At 41.3% G+C, this 17,940-nt stretch overlaps 1 protein-coding gene across 2 annotated transcripts; it reads right to left on the minus strand.

Annotated features, from left to right (window-relative positions):
- Positions 1 to 1,687: 1,687 nt before the first annotated feature.
- LOC120024733 (B-cadherin-like) lies at positions 1,688 to 16,274 on the minus strand. Of its 2 annotated transcripts, none has more exons than XM_038969011.1 (16): positions 16,005 to 16,274; positions 15,451 to 15,565; positions 8,246 to 8,481; positions 7,922 to 8,062; positions 7,668 to 7,823; positions 7,432 to 7,576; positions 7,154 to 7,326; positions 6,925 to 7,053; positions 6,631 to 6,816; positions 4,951 to 5,195; positions 4,682 to 4,824; positions 4,345 to 4,569; positions 4,026 to 4,244; positions 3,765 to 3,895; positions 2,740 to 2,880; positions 1,688 to 2,554 (listed from the first exon to the last, which is right to left on the minus strand). In XM_038969011.1, the coding sequence occupies exons 1-16, from the start codon at positions 16,053 to 16,055 to the stop codon at positions 2,348 to 2,350; spliced, it is 2,643 nt and encodes an 880-aa protein (XP_038824939.1). In that variant the 5' UTR covers positions 16,056 to 16,274; the 3' UTR covers positions 1,688 to 2,347. The 2 variants fall into 2 exon arrangements, with proteins under 2 accessions (XP_038824939.1, XP_038824940.1); XM_038969012.1 differs by having other exon boundaries at positions 8,246 to 8,504; positions 16,005 to 16,268.
- Between the last annotated feature and the right edge of the window lie 1,666 nt (positions 16,275 to 17,940).

Genomic DNA, 17,940 nt, shown 5'->3' on the forward strand with positions numbered 1-17,940 from the left:
ATACACTGTATACAGTAGTCTGCAAGCCCGTAGACAGGCGATCTGAATTTACCCTGCCTGACTGGCTTTATTAGTAAAATAAACATTGGCCTGCCGATATTTCTTTCTCTATATTTTTCTTTATTCTACATACGTTCTCACTATCACATGGTATAGCAAAAAATGCCAAATAAATGTGTTTTTTTGGTTGTACTAGCCGTTAAAAACGTTATTCACCTCCATCCTAAAAATGTGCTCAAAGTCCAGACCTATGATTAGGCCAACTATACGTGTTTATTTGAATGAATGAATGCACTTTTGTATCCTATGCTTACTTGTATAGAAAGACAGACTTGAAGTGTTTCGTGAGAGGTTCCTCGTCTATTATTCTCAGTTTCTTTCCATGTCTCATTTGAAAGCTTCGGAAACAAAGCGCATTCCCAGACCGGTCATTTTTCATTCCGTGAAGTGCGTCCCATTGAAGCAGCCGAACTAGCGGTCAAGGAGGGGGGTGTGGAGGACTGAAAGCAACATTAGCTGTTTCTTTTTTACGATGGTGTGTAAGTATTCACTTCCTTGAACAGTTCATTGTGTAGAAAAAAAGAATATACTGACCTTAACCACCTACTTCTAAAGTGTAAGACAAAACAAATATTTTTATTTAACATGTTTAAAAATTGCGTATTTAAGCAATAATGTGGTATATGGCCAATGGCGAAGGGGTTCTTATGCTCAGTGCCTGGACGCAGCCCTTAGCCGTGGTATATTGGCCATATACCACAAAAGCCCAAGGTGCCTTATTGCTATTATAAACTGGTTACCAACGTAATTAGAGCAGTACAAATATTGTCTTACCTGTGGTATACAGTCTGATATACCACGGCTGTCAGCCAATCAGCATTCAGGGCTGGAACTACCCAGTTCCTAATGGAGATTATAGGCTACTTTAGCAAAAGATTCACGTGCATGTGATTCAAGGCACATTATAAACTGGGGGGGGGGGGGGGGAGTTCAAGCCCTGCTGATTGGCTGATGAAATCTAATTTATAAAGACATGCTTACATCAGCTTATATTTAAAGTGCTGTACAGAAACCCAGCCTAAAACCCCAAACAATGTAGGTGTAGAAGCACGGTGGCTAGGAAAGAAAGGCCAGAACCTAGGAAGAAACCAGGCTATGAGGGGTGGCCAGGCCTCTTCTGGCTGTGCCAGATGGAGATAACAGAACATGGCCAAGATGCTCAGCAGGGTCAAATAATAATAATCACAGTGGTTGTAGAGGGTGCAACAGGTCAGCACCTCAGGAGTAAATGTCAGTTGGCTTTTCATAGCCGATCATTCAGAGTATCGCTATCTGATAGCCGTGGTAGATCAGTCAGTATACCACAGGTATGACAAAATATTTATTTTACTGCTCTAATTACATTGGTAACCAGTTTATAATAGCAGTTAGGCACCTTTGGGGTTTGTGGTATATGGCCAATATACCATGGCTTAGGGCTGCGTCCAGGCATTCCGCGTTGCATTGTGCACAACAGCCCTTAGCCACGGTATATTGGCAATAAACCCCCCGAACCTTATTGCTTAAATATAACTTGTACAATCTGTTCTGTGGAACAAGAAAATGCCATTATTCATTGCCCAGACCAGTTTCATTCAATCATTGCCATCTAGTGCCTCATCTGTGAATTTGAATAATTTAGCTCAAATAAGAGACTGACATGTTGTAATTTATTTAATAAAACTATTCACATGGCCATCAATGTACCAAAGGGATATCCTTTATAAAAAAAAACACAATTCACAAGTGTGCTTCTTCAGAAGCAAATAGAAAGAAAAAAATAAACATTTAATATGAATAAAATGAAAAGGAATACAAAGACCCAAACTTATATTTTTATCAAACATTTTTAAAAAGCGTGTGAGCTTGATAATTCATATCAGTTAACAAAAAAAAAAATCCTAAGGCTGATTTGGATTTCAAGTAACTTACATTTCATGCCAAAGTATAGTCTTTATAGAAACTTTATGATACGACGCCAACATAGAAGCAAGAACCAGCAAACAATGCATATTAAATTCAAGTACAGTCTGGGGTTGTTAAGAGTCCATTAGAAAGCACTGCTGAACTGTGTAAAATCCATGTCAACATCCTGCTAGTGCAGAGCCAAGAGTGTGCCACCCTCCCCATGCTGAAGACGAGCATTGAACACAATTCTCTAAAATGGTCCCATGTCTGCACAAATCAAACTGTAAATGTGCCCGAAACACACAAAAGGGGAAATAAAGAAAGTGTCTTCAGCCTACAGACCCAAGTGTGGAGAACCGGACGCTTTCCAAGCAAAAAGGTTGAGAGGCTGACTGACTTCTCAATCCTCTCCTCCGCCGTACATGTCAGACAGCTTCTTGAAGCGCGGGCCCCACTGTTGAAGGAGATCGTAGTCCTGGTCATCTCCTGAGCTGGAGGAGTTGAGGGAGCTGAGGGAGCCGGCCTCAGAGCCACCTCCTTCATAGTCAAACACCAGGAGGGAGTCGTAGGGAGGAGCAGTGGGGTCGTTGTCAGCTGCCTTCAGGTTCTGGTCAACAGAAAGATTACATTTTACCACCTTGGTGAATATACAGCACAAATTCTAAACAAACAAACTGACATTATCCATGTCAAATCCAGTTACTTGAATGACAAATTATCCCCAGAAGACTTAAATATGATATTAACTGTGCATTCCACTTACATTATAAATCAGTTCAAGACTTTACTCACATCATCAATGAAGTTGCCTATGTCAGCTGGGTTGGCGGGTCGTGGGCGATACTCTGGCCGGGCCATGGTTGGAGCGATGTCATTCCGGAAAACATCAGGACGGTTATCCAGACCTCTGTGCAGAACACTCAAGTCGAAATCCTGAAGGTGGAAAGATGTACAGACATGCATTATATTACAAGATCAGAAGACACAGAACCATAAACATTGACTGATAGAGGTGTTATTGCATATCCCAATAATAAATTGACACTTGGGAGAGTCTAGTGGGCTTGTTCTGAGCTAGGCAGCAGTCCAAACACTTAAGACACACCCTAACCCCTCAGCTCTCAAATTAAGTGTACACTTGCAGGGCAAGGGTGGAAAGAATGTTTATTTTTATTTTTTTAAATGGACCACCCTTGCTGGAAATTCGTCACTCGTTCATCCCACGATGATTGTGTTTTTAGCCACCGGTAGCTTTATATGCACTACAGTCAATTATGAGTGCATGTCTACTCACTAAACATAATTATTAATATACACCTTCTGTATGAAAGCTAGCAAATTAATTAGATAACTAACGTTAGGCTGCCTAGCTAGAACTGGAAAATGTTTTATTTCTACAATTTTCAAAAGATAACCAAACCAAAAAATACATTTACGAGACGCGTTTGAGTTGTCGTGTGTATTAGTAGCACAATTTCGAACTTATTTGCATTCGTTTTTACTTACACTTGTATGTTGACTTCTCCATTGATGTTGTTTAAGTTTGCCGACTTTTCTTAGCGCATGTACAATCGTCACAAATTGAATTATGGGGAGTTTCAGGCCCCGGAGAGAACATAATTGTACACTCGCAAACGCGACTAAAAACGAGGGCTGAGGAGCTAACATTGCAAACTTCCATTGCTTGGCTAATAATTTGGACCGCCCTCCAAGATGGCGACGGGGATTCCCCCAAGGACATAAGGCGAAGATAAGTGGACAAGGGTGTGTCTTACGAGTCTAAACCGCAGCCCTAGTCTGGCGTGCTCTTCCCTCACCTGGTCATCCTCGCCACCTCCCTCCTCGTCATAGTAGTAGATGTTGTCCCTGACATCGTCCTCCTGCAGCAGAGGCTCCTTCTTCTCACCACCTCTCTTCCTCAGGAACATGAGCAGCAGAAGAGACAACACTGTGGAGCACAACAAACACACAGGGCCTTAACACACTTGCACGTCATTGTGTATTTACTACATATGTAGGCTTCGAGGACAGCAATGACCAAACACTTTAGTGCCGGGTCAAACAAATGAACAACTTACATAGGAGTAGTAAAATGGCTCCTAGAATTCCCAGAATGCTCGAGAGGCCGAAGCCTGCTACAGCTTTATCGGTGCACTGGACATCAGCTCCTTTGCAGTCACACACGGAGGCCTGGATGGTGCTCTCCTGGTGCAGGCCCTTGGTGTCAGACACTCTCAGGACAACCGTGTAATCTCCACTATCCAACATAGTCTTCAGTGTCAGGATAATGCCAGTTTCTGAAATGGAAAATGGTAACATTTAACAATGCAGTTGTTTTAAAGGGGGGGGGGGGGGGGGGGGGCTAGTACTGTAGTTCTGAGAAAAATCAACGCATACTTGTGTCATTCATTCTGGCAGTCCAGTTAGAGTTGGACGACCCCTGAAGCTGTACAGTGTATGGAGCAGCGAAGTCCGCTCCGTCTTTATCAGTGATTGACAGCAGCTGTGGGGAGGACTCCTTGTTGCAGACCTTAATCATCCTCTCGTCGATGGTTGGAGGGTTGTCATTCACATCCTCCAGCTCTATGATAAGGGTGCCAGTGCCAGTTGCTGGGATTTCATCTGCAAATCCAAATTAGAGCACTGTCACTCAAAAGGTCAAGTTGAGGTTATGGTCATCTTCTAAACTTGAAATATTAACAGTTAATATTAGAGAAAGGGTTTATTGAAATACCGTTGTCAGTGCCCAGAACAACAACAGAGTATTTGTTGTCTTGGACAAAAGTGGATTCTCTGTCCATGGGGGCCTTGACTTTGATCAGCCCAGTGTCTTTGTTGATACTGAGCCATCCAGCAAGATCATTGCGTATCTTGTATCTGTGTAGTAAATGTACAAACATTTAAAATATATGCATTGCTTACAACCTGTTGAGTTGTCACAAAAATGATCCTCTTCAAATCTTAGAAAAATATAATCATTTGTAAATTAAGTTCTAATCTTACGTGACTTTCTGATTCCTTGCAGTGTCTGGGTCTGTGGCTGTGTACAGAACCAGGTCACTGTCCACAGGGAGGTCCTCAGGTTTCCTGATAATCTTCTCCACTGGGGTGAAGACTGGAGCTTCATTCACATCCTCCACATTCACTATAACAGTAGCAGTGGAGGTGGGCAGGGGGACGGCAAATGGGACTTCATTCACCACAGTGACCAGCAGAGTGTACTTGTTGTTCTTCTCAAAGTCAAGGGGCTGTATTGAAAGAACAGGACAGCCCATCAGAATAGGAATCCTTCAGACATTATAGAATCAGGAAAATGGTGTTTATATCTACAAGCATACACTCCTACATATTTATTTGGACAGTGTAGCCAGAAATTTATTTGGCTCTATACTCCAGCATTTTAGATCAAATGTTTCATATGAAGCAACAGTACATAACGGAACTTGAGGGTATTTTCATAAATATCCGTTTATAAATAAAAGCACTTTATGAATCTAGTCGTCCCCATTTGAAAGAGTCATAGGTATTTGGCCAAATTCACAGTGTATTAAAAGTAGTCAATTTTAGTATTTGGTTTCATATTCCTAGCACGCAATGACTACATCAAGCTTGCGGCTACAAACTTGCTGGACGCATTTTCAGTTTGTTTTCAGATTGTTGTGCCCAATAGAAATGAATGGTAAATAAGAATCACTTAGGGTAAATAAGAATATGTTTCTGAAGCATTTTACACTGATGTGGATGCTACCATGATTATGGATAATCCTGAATGAATCGTGAATAATGAGTAGTGAGAAAGATCATACCCCCAAAACATGCTAACCTCTCACCATTACCAAAATGTTTTGGGGGGTATGATATTTATCCCTCATCATGATTCAAGAGTCATTCAAGATTATCCATAATAAATGGTAGCATCCACATGAATGTAGAAGTGTTTAGAAACATTCTTATTTACAAAACAAGACTCAAATGACAATACATTATTTACCGTGTACTTCTATAGACCCCTTTCTGTGTTTGTAAACGTTGCTGCACGAGAGCGATACGCACAAGTTGGTGGCAGAACAAGGGGGAGTTCTTATAGAGCGCCAGCAAAAAAACTAATTACATGTTGCTTGTAGTACACATGTAGACCTTAATCATCCCCTCATCAATGGTTGGAGGGTTGTGCATTTCACACTACTTTTGGATTATAATTTAATTTTAAGCCTCATATGAATGTGCTGCTTAATATAATGTTTCTGTCATTAGTGAATTTGTCCAAATACTTAAGACACCTTCAAAATAGGGGGACTAGAAACAAAGTACTTTCATTTCTAAACTGTATTTTAAAAAAGTATTTAACTAGGCAAGACAGTTAAGAACAAATTCGTATTTACCATGATGGCCTACCAAAGGCAAAAGGTCTACTGTGGGGGCGATATGTATGAAAATACTCTCAAAAAAAAGTGACATTGTGTACTGTCGCCTCATATGAAACATTGAATCTCAAATTTAAAAAATGTATAGAGCCAAATTAAATTTCAGCTTCACTGTCCAAATAAATTACTAAGGGGAGTGCAAATTGCTTCCTACAGGATACCATTCTAGAGTAGAAGCTAAAAAGCTAGTGACAGGCTGCTTTTGCTATACCTCCAGAGTAGCAGCTCAAATCATCTATAGGAGAGGATTTCCACATACCTTTACTGTCGTAATGATGCCTTCCAGCTTGCTAGGGCCTGTGCTCACATTGAAAAGGCCTTGAGGGTCCCCGTCAACTATCTTGAAGGTGGTGGCCCAGGCAGAGGAGTGAGGCTCATCCCCATCAGTCACTGGCATTTTCACCACCAAGGCATCCGCTTTATTCTCTGGGACTGACACAGTGTACTGCAAAGGAGAGAAGCATAATTATAAAGCAACAAAGGGCAATTCCATTATGTGTTAACACGGTTTTAAGGCTTCAATTTGAAATGTTGTCTTCACAAATGTGCTTACCGAAGGCGTCACAAACTGTGGCGCGTTGTCATTGCTGTCCGTTACTGTAATGATGGCTTTGCCAAAGCAGGTAAGGCCATTTCCCTCCATATCGGCAGCTTGGATTTCCAAAGTATATTTAAGAATTTTCTGAAACAAATTTAGTGAACTAAGTCACAAATGTAACGCATGTAGAATGTACACAATGAATAAATGATCAACAAGACTATCGATTTGAAAAGAGACCAACCTCTCTGTCCAACCCATGTTCGTTAACCCGAATCACTCCGGTCACAGGGTTGATGACAAACATGATGGGGCTTGGTAGTGGAGGCTCCTGACTGATAATGGTGTATCTGACATCAGAATTGGCAGAGCCCCCCTCATCAGCATCAGTGGCTGTTACCTGCAATACCTCATCACCTGAACAGAGTGAAAAAAAAATTGCAGAAACATCCTAGCATTATTTTCCTTAAAAACCATCACATCATTAAGTATTGTAAATACTGAGTGTGTGTGTGAACATACCTGGTTTTGATGCCTCAGGGACTGTTCCCGTAAATGGATTTTGGGTAAATACAGGTTTGTTGTCATTCATGTCAATGACTTTCACAATGATCTCCATGGGATCCTCAGCCTTACCTTCACCCACTGCAACAGCATGGGCTAGGAGCTACAGAGAGGAGTAACAATTAGTTTAAAACTACATATAAATCAGTTTTCAATTAAGTCAAGGGAAGAAAATTAGGATAGACAAAACATACAACGTATTGGTCTCTTTTCTCCCTGTCCAAAGGCTGGGTCACATAGAGAGTTCCAGAGTTTTTGTCCACAGTGAAGAGTCCCACAGGAGGTTGGTCTGCCCCAGGACCAGTGATGCTGTACAGGATCTTCACCTCTTTATCATTGTTGGACCTGATCTGGTTTACAAGGATGATAATGTTCATGTCAATTACAAAATGTCCAACACTGATATTGGAGTAATGGAAAAACAATCCTTAACCTACAAGACACTTACCTGCACCATATTTTTTGGGAAGGGGCCTCGGTCATTCTCTGGGAAGTTGATGGGAGGAATGACCCAGTCCCTCTTCCTTCTTTTCAGACCTCCTGAAGACTTGTGGAAGTTCAGAACAGGTAGAGACAGACTTGATCCAGGCTGTGGAATTTAAACAAAAACCATGAAATATCAAGTCTATGGTTTACAGGCACTAAAATAAAAATATTTTTACAAAATCTGCAAGCAAATGTCATCAATTGACCTAAAAAAAAAAATCTGTTTCAATGCCCATCTATCCACTAGAGGACAGCATAGTCAATATTAATTTGACCAGTCGTATACCTGGGGCTGGGTGGTCATCTCATGGTGGTGGTGGCCGTGTCTGGCCTCATGCAGCACTCTGACTGGAACCGTGATCTTCTTGCCCATGGACTGGGTAGAGACATAGAACTCCTTATGTCCATTATGCAGAGTCACCCCCCTCTTCAGTTTCAGCGTCCCGTCGCCATCTACTTTGAAACGTGAATCCTCGGAGTGAAAGAGAAAGCTGGTGCGGCTGGTGCAGTCATCAAAAACCACTGAAAGGTGGTCAGAAGATATCCTTTTAAAAATATCACAACCATAATTCGTATGTGGGGCTAAAAAGTAATTCATCAACAGGAGCATATTTAAAGCACTGTCGCTTTAATCTCAAATTCATAACAGAAGAGCCCTATTCCATCAGTGCTTTCTAGATACACTGCCACCAGACTCACTCAGTAAATTTATGAATGGAATACTGGTCATAGTAACAAAGCAGTAAATGGCCTTTAAAAAAAAAAAAAAAAAAAGCTAGGCCTAAATCACCTCATGATCACAATTCTGATCTGCAAAGACATTGTACAAATAATAAGCCCTGCATAATGTAAAAATCTCCAACATGTCTGACTTGCAAAGGAGTAAATTGACTCATATCCTCATGTAACTAACATTACATGTATAACTAGTACTGTGTAACTTAGTACTGTGCAACTTAGAACAATATACAATGTACCAGGTAGCGATGAAGCTGTCATTGTATACAAGTAGTATACCATAATCATCCTGTGTGGACAGAGAAAGAGCAGACTTGACCAGCCCTGGGTTAAGACTCAAGGACAGGTGGGCAGCAACCCCTGGTTTCACATTACTACTTCTAAACATCCTGAGGGATAGACCTAGCTCTACAAAAGAGGTCTGAGTCACTCAGGTGTGAGTGGCTCATTATGCCCCTATTATGTTAACAAAATAGTATTTTTTAAGGACCTACAATTCTGTTTTCCCCCTCACATCTTTCTGTAGTTTTCATTTAGGCCTAGACTGCCCATAAAACATATCCGTTTAAATCCCCTAAATCAATACACCACTTTCCAGCCTAATTAATTCTGTAATTACACAAAAACAAGAAAGGTGGGGTTGAGAAGTAAAACTGAATTGTAGTATGCCACAGTACACACTTCTGCTTATCCTATTGATAGTTAGGTACTAGAGAATCAGGTGGGTAGAGGTACAGCAACTACCACTCTTTAGGCCAGAAGGCGGTTGTCAACAAAGTCTTGAACAAATTAAAGGCTGTAGGTGGTAAAGCGCAAGTGCAGAGCAATAAAGAATCAGGCCACCTGTCACAAAAACATTTGTTTTACAACTGGCTGTCTCGTCATTGTTGGTAAATCGGGCCTAACACTGTTGTGTCGTCTGCAAACTCAATTCTGCTGTTGGAGATGTGCGTGGCCACGTAGTCATGGGTGAACAGGAAGTACAGGAGGGGATAAGTGGAGATTACCGTGACTCAACGCTCCAGTTGCATTTCTAGTGCATACGGATGACATGTCTTTTTTCCCCATGCCAATTTGATAAACCATTCTAAATTAAAACAAATTGTACATATCAGTAAAGACAAGATCAGACTATTCTCAATTTAATAAGTGAAAATATGATCACTTGAGAGAACAATGTGTGCAGCCTGAAGCTTTTTTTGCAACTTTTTCAAATAATGAATAGCCTATAGTCGCATCAGGGGTCACTTTACATTTCAGAAACTTGAATTTTCAAAACCAGTTTTTATCCATTTCACCTGCGTTTTATAATGAAAGTAATGTTTTTTGCTCCAATAAACTGAGCATGGGGCGTGCAACTATAGTTTTCATTCACACAAGTGTCACGAGACAGAAAATAGCTTCATTTTGATCAGATGACAGAAGTACAAAACTATTTGGCTAGCAGCCATACAAGTAAATGAGCTTACAATGAAAAAGCAAGGACTTTTGGGCAAAAACGATGCACGGCCGCCATCAGATATTTCAAATGCATCATAGAAAGAATGCAGCCAGCTACATTTCTTAATGTTTTGTTTTAAGTTAATCTTGCATTTTACCAGAGAAAAGTAGGTTTCACTGAGAAAAGTAGCTACACAGTCAGACCCCCTTATCCTCCAGAACAGCCTGAATTATTTGGGGCATTCTACAAGGTGTCGGAAACAATCCACAGGGATGTTGGTCCATACTGACGCGATGGCATCACGCAAGTGCTGCAGATTGGACGGCGGTATATTCATGCTGCCAACAGCCCGTTCCATCTCATCCCAAAGATGTTCTATTGAGTTCTGAGGTCTGTGCAGGCCACTCAAGTAAACTGAACTCCGTCATGTTCCATGGTTGTGGCCCGCCTGTTAGCTTACACCATTCTTGACATCGTCTTTCGACCTCTCTCATCAAAGAACTGTTTGACCCACAGGACTGCAGCTGACTGGATGTTTTTTTGTTTGTCGCACTAATCTCGTAAACAGTAGACACGTGTGTGTGTGTGAAAAGCGCAGGAGGGCGGCCGCTTCTGAGATACGGCGTGCCTGGCACTGACAATCCTACCATGCTCAGTCGCTTAGGTTACTAGTTTTGCCCTTTCTAACGTCCAATCGAACACTAACTGAATGCCTCAATGCCCGTATGCCTGCTTTATATAGCAAGCCACAGCCCCATGACTGTCTGTAGCAGCGATCCAGTTTCGTGAACGGGGTGGTGCACCTAATAAACTGGCAGGTGAGTGTATTCGGGACACGGGACTTAAGCATATCTTCTCCGCTAAATGAACTAGCCTACAGCCTATAATGGCATGGCGCATAGTCAGATAACATTACCGTAGGCTGACTTATTCTGTTCTTCTGAAATACATTTTCTTCATATCATAATGCCTAAAATAAAATCATGGATTTATTGTGATGTGTGTATTAAATAGATTTATTACACTTTAAAAATGTATATGTTCCAAAGGCGCTAGGGATGTTAACGGCTACTGTTATTGTTAGCCACTGGAAATACATTTGACTGGTCATGCTTAATTTGTAAAATTTAGAGGAATTATACTGAACAAAAATATTCAACGCAATGTCTAAAGTTTAGGTTTCATGAGCTGAAATAAAAGAGTCCAGAAATTTTACATAGACACAAAAAGCTAATTTCCCTCAAATTTCACAAACAAATTTGTTTACATCCCTGTTAGTGAGGATTTCTCCTTTGCCAAGATAATCCATCCACCTGACAGGTGTGGCATATCAAGAAGTGGATTAATCAGCATGATCATTACACAGGTGCACCTTGTGCAGGGGACAATAAAAGTCCACTAAAATGTGACGTTGTGTAACAACCCAATGCCACAGATGTCTCAAGTTGAGGGAGTGTGCAATTGGCATGCTGAATGCAGGAATGTCCACCAGAGCTGTTGGCAGTGAATTGAATGTTAATTTCTCTACCATAAGCCGCAGCCAATATAATTTTAGAGAATTTGGCAGTACGTCTAACTTGCTTCACAACCGCAGACCACGTGTAACCATGCCAGCCCAGGACCACCACATCCGGCTTCTTCATCTGCGGGATCGTCTGAGACCAGCCACCAGGACAGTTGATGAAACTGTGGGTTTGCACAACTGAAGTATTTCTGCACAAACTGTCAGAAACCGTCTCAGAGAAGCTCCTCTAGCCTTCAAAGTGGCACAGTGTTCTAAGGCACTGCGTCGTAGTTGCTAGCTATGCCACTAGAAATCCTGGTTCGAGTCCAGGCTCTGTTGCAGCCGGCCGCAACCGGGAGACCCATGGGGCAGCGCACAATTGGCCCAGCGTCGCCCGGGTTAGGGGAGGGTTTGGCCGGCAGGGATGTCCTTGTCCAATCACGCACTAGTGACTCCTGTGACGGGCCGGCCGCAGTGCACGCTGACACGGTTGCCAGGTGTACGATGTTTCCTCCGACACATTGGTGCGGCTGGTTTCCGGGTTAAGTGGGCACTGTGTCAAGAAGCAGTGTGGCTTGGTTGGGTTGTGTTTCGGAGGACGCACAGCTCTAGACCGTCGCCTCTCCCGAGTCCGTACGGGAATTGCAGCAATGAGACAAGACTAACTACCAATTGGATACCACGAAATTGGGGAAAAAGAGGTTGTAATTTTTTTTTATTTTTTTTATATATATATATTTTTTTAAAGTATATATATTTTTTAATTAATTATTTAGAAAAAGTTTTTAAAAAAACACAAATTCAAAAAGAGAAGCGCATCTGCGTGCACATGGCCCTCACTGGGGTCTTGACCTGACAGCAGTTCACGTTGTAACCGACTTCAGTGGGCAAATGCTCACCTTCGATGGCCACTGTCACGCTGGAGAAGTGTTCTCTTCACGGATGAATCCCGGTTTCAACTGTACCGGGCAGATGGCAGGCCGTGTGTATGGCATCATGTGGGCGAGCAATTCTGTTCAACATTGTGAACAGAGTGCCCCATGGTGGCAGTGGGGTTATGTATGGGCAGGGATAAGCTATGGACAACAAACAATTGCATTTTATCGATGGAAATTTGAAGGCACAGAGATACTGTGACGAGATCCTGAAGCCCATTGTCGTGTCATTCATCCGTCGCCATCACCTCATGTTTCAGCATGATAACGCACGACCCTATGTCCCAAGGATCTGTACACAATTCCTGAAAGCTGAAAAAGTCCCAGTTCTTCCATGGCCTACATACTCAGACATGTCACCCATTGAACAGGTTTGGGATGCTCTGGGTCGAGGTGTATGACAGCGTGTTCCAGTTCCCCGCCAATATCGCACAGTCTTTGAAGAGGAGTGGGACAACATTCCAAAGGCCACAATCAACAGCCTGATCATCTCTATGTGAAGGAGATGTTGCGCTCCGCATGACACAAATGGTGGTCACACTAGATACTGACTGGTTTTCTGATCCACGCCCATACATTTTTAGGTATCTGTGACCAGATGCATATCTGAGATCCATAGATTAGGGCCTATTTTTTTAAAACTAGGCGAGTCAGTTAAAAACGAATTCTTATTTACAATGAAGGCCTACCCCCAGTCAAACCCTAATCCGGACAATGCTGGGTCAATTGTGCGCTTCCCAAATGGGACTTCCGGTTGTGATACAGCCTGGAATCGAACCAGGGTCTATAGTGACGCCTCTAGCACTGAGTTGCAGTGCCTTAGACCGCTGCGCCACTCGGGAGCCCCTAATGAATTAAATTTAGACTGATTTCCTAATATGAACTGTAAAATATTAGAAATTGTTACATGTTGCGTTTCTATTCTGTTCAGTGTAAATTGTCGCTGATGTTTTTATTTCATTAGTCGTCATGCATCTTTTTATCACACGTGCACAGCATAGAGCCTAGTTTGAGAGGAAAAATCCCCTGTCAGACAGCAATACAGCTGGATGCTGCTAGAGTGAAACATGCGCAACAATTATAAATGCAATTGTGTGATAAAAACATGGTTTTGGTGGCCACGATTAATAAGAGGATCCCAGCTTTCTATTGCCTTTGCATTCGAGTGCATAGGCAAGGTAGGCAGGCTATCACGTCTCAACCACTTTGCAATATGAGCTGGAGGCTGTCGGCCTATGCATTTTAATACTTATGTTTGAAACCTGAACATTTTACTTCATATTATGGGGCATGTCTTACCTTGCTTCAAAGCAGCCTCACCAAAATTCCAACATAGAAACGTGGAGGCAATTATTTTATAAAGACTTCCGCATATGCCATTGAAACCAGCATTTCTCTCCTGTTTTATTGGTTTTCATAAACTTTCTTTCATTTGAGAAGCCAAAAGGCACCATCTTAGTTATATTAGTGAACCCATCCTAGTTGTTGCATCTTTAGACTCCCCCTTTAAGTTTATCAGAGATGATCATCTCGGTCCCATATGGAACCGCACTGATAAGAACTATGTTAAGAACAGCACTTAGTTGCATGAAAATATCCGCCTGACAATTTCATGATCCCCACAGGCCTAGCTATACCCGCATAATATTGCCCAACTATAGCAAGACACTGACGTCAATCTTATGGGCTAGGAGTGAAACTAGAATGGATTCCTGACCTTGGCACAACATGTAGATGAAAGTAACAAACTTTCTGTATCAATAGAGACCAGTGTAGATTATACTGAGAGTCTGTAGAGGTCTTCCCGTAACATATCCCAAAGGGAGGAGGAATAGTTGTAAACCAATGACTAAGACTACCTCCTTATTACTGTAATACTGGGTACTAATCACAGAACATGATCATGGGAAATAGGTTGCTACACAAAGGGATTGATTGAGACAGCATTTCTCATTGATATAAATTTTTAATATGCTTCAGTTGACGTGAATGACAAGCAATATCAGAAGTCACTCAGGGGAATCTAGGCCAGCCTAATGGTTGTTCCAGAAAGTCTAACCAGTTTTACTCTACTGATCAGATCAGAGCTTGTGCCTACACGCCCAGTTAAACTACCAGAGATGTAGCATGTCTCATCAATTAGTTCACCCAGTCTAGTCAACCGTTTTACAAAGACAAAAACAGCCTTCAATTAGGTCACAACTTGATGAAAAGCCATAATGCAAATCTAGCCTACTAAATTAGTCACAATTGCAAGTGACACTTTGCTTTCTTAGCAAAGCAAAGGTGTGAAAAATCCCTCCATTAGTCCCAATGCTGTACAGACAACACACCACAATGCTATTGTAAACAAACTAACACTGAGAAAACAGGGGAAGGCCAGTGCCATGCCATATTTGCTAAGTAATGGTTTGTCTGTACAATGTAGAACTGTGGCAGTTTGATTAGGATAGGAATCAGGCTGTCTGGGGAGACGGACCCAAATCTTGAAACACAAAATACTTCCAATTTAACCTCTTCTGACAAATTGAACAATGGATAAACATTTATCAATGTGTACTGAAATATTCAAAGCAGAAACTAAAATGTAATCTGAAGTGATGACACCCATTTAAAAAAAATGGTTGGCCTTACGCAGCATTCAAAACTGCGACTCGAAAAAAATACCAGTCAAATCATGACGCCATTGATCTTCAGGTCTGAGCTCTTGAAAGAGACCAGAGTTCGAATTCTTTGTTGGATGACAGTTCAAAATGTTTCTTTCAGTTGGAGCTCATTTTTCCCCGAGTTCCCAGTTGTTTTGAACGCGGCGTAATACATTTTTGCTCAGTCATATGCTAAGAGCGCCTAAACTACAATTAGTTAGTTCTTACCTTTTCCTAGTCTCCGGCCACTTTGTAAGTGATTTCTTTCCACTTTGAAAATGTACATTTCTGAATTGAAACCTGGTAGACATTTTGACTCCTCCGACGAACCTGGCTTGAAAGCCTTACAGAAAGGAAAAAGCAAATAACGTCAGTTTTATTATTTATAAATCAACTACACAAGGTCATGAAATCAATATTCACCAGATTACCTTAGAAATACTATCATAATTACCACTCATTACTATTGTTGTTGATCTTCTACAAATACCCCAGCACCCTACTGCGAAATGTGGCACAAGTATAAATAAAAGCTAAGAATAATACAAAATAAATATCCGGGTGCGTTAACCTGGTAACGTTAATTATATAATCGACCAACGCAACGCTGGCTAAAACAAATATACCCAACAAATCATGAAAAGTTCATCATAAATGAGTTAAATAAGACCAGTAACGTTAGGCTGTAGCTGAACCAGTATCTGTGAGTTAGTGTTCCCAGGTAAATGGCATAGCCTACATTGCATGTTACTTTCAGAGTAGAAACAACAAAAAAATCTTACCTGGAGAAACAATGTTAATACCCCCAACTCCACGAACCAAAAGGCCCCCATTTCTTTTAAATAATTTCAGAATAGTCGTTCCACCAACAGTAAAAAGTAATCAGTTTACGCGTAGATGGGGGAAAAGTCTCTCTTGTTCAAATGTGTGCTTTCTGGATTGTCGGTTAAATTGGAGAAATGAGTTTCAGCAGGTAGTTTCTGGAGAGTGCCGTGTGCAGGCAGGTGACGTCGCCCATCCGCTCGCTCCAAGTATGGGCATGGAGGAGAACGGCTCCTTATACCCGCACCTATGAAACACAGGTAAATTGTCATAATCCAGAAACCCACAGCAGGGTCCTATGTTCAAAATTATTACACAATAATGTGAGAATTCCGATCGAGAGGAGAAGCACCGATGAGGAAGAGTGGGTTCAGGATCAAACACGGATGTCAGTCATTCCATTTCATGATCAAAGTAGTTTCAAACAAAACACCGTCAGCAACACTGACAATAATTTCACAGACTGGAGTTGTCTATATATGTCAAAAGCTATAATTTGTCAAAATAAACTTTACATTTTAACAAATGACTGATAAATACATATATTTCAATCGTGGTAAAAAAAAAAAAAAAAACATTACTCCATTTAGCCTAGTCAAAATAATTGCTGTAGATATTCTTCACCATACGTTTCCTCAGCTTGTAGTAAAGTCTGTGTGTCAATGTGAGAGACCCTGTGCTATCCTACCACTACCACTTCTCTCAAAGGAACCATTCATTTAGCTAGTTTGACCACAGACGGCATGATCCTAAAGCCTGTCCAGTTGGGGAATGAGACACTTTATTAAAAACAACCCAATTTCATAAAACCATTATAGTACTTAAATACTATTTATGTTGATCTCACTTTTACTCCTCAACGCTCATACTACTGTAGTTTACATGGCTTCCCTACACAACTCAGCTAAACATAATCACAATGAGTAGCCTAAACATCTCCAGTCAGCATAATATACCAGTACAAAAATGATGTATTGTAGATGGGCTTTACTCCACTACCTGAGGTTTTCTGTGGACCTGATTAGCTATAAATACAGGAAAAATTGCAGCAGGAAGTTCTCCATGCATCCTCTCTATCACATCGCCATCATCCTCACCCCAGACATGGTGGCAGATCAACATTACAGACCCTGCTTGCTTTTGATTTCCAGTAGCCTTGTGAAGCAATGGTTGACTTGTAAGTCTATGTCACCTTGTAGAACCAAATACGTCCTATAGACCTGGTCTTTGGTAGTAAGTAACCTATATAATATCAATTAAATTATTAAGATATGGAGAGACTGGCCTGTTGGGGAAAATAAAAGTGCTTGAGGGTTCCAAAGGGAAGGGAAACTATGACATGCAAGATATTTCTTTATCCATTCAGTCAGTGACCTTAGAGTACAGATAATATTGTGGATCATGAGTTTCAAATGTGATCAGTTTGTGACCCACATCCAAACATCACTTCCTTCACTTTTAAGGCTCCTACTCATGATTCACAATATTGGTATGCATTGCTAGCTAGCATAATCATAAGCTCCAAATGTGTTTTAGCAGTCCCTCCCCTGTTTATCCATGATTGCCATGGCATAAGTAGAGGCACAAAACCTATGCACAAAACTACTGACTGCAATTGAACTGATGCTGTTTTCAATGGCGCCGAAAGTTGAAATATCAAAGTCAAACGGGATGTTAACCCTCCTGACTAGTCTTCACTAAAACAACAACACTGTAAGTAATTTTCCATTTTATTCTCAACAAATGTTTATTTTTTCACAAAGAGTCAAACTACGAATGTTTGAGGCCGTTAAAAACGATGTATTTGGACATGAGAGCATGTTTTTCAAACGAGTTAACGTTAGCTAGCTACGATCTTTTGCATGCCACCAGGTGATTTGGTCATGTGCGCGGCAT

Source organism: Salvelinus namaycush, chromosome 30, assembly GCF_016432855.1.
Source record: "Salvelinus namaycush isolate Seneca chromosome 30, SaNama_1.0, whole genome shotgun sequence".
NCBI classification, from domain to species: domain Eukaryota; kingdom Metazoa; phylum Chordata; class Actinopteri; order Salmoniformes; family Salmonidae; genus Salvelinus; species Salvelinus namaycush.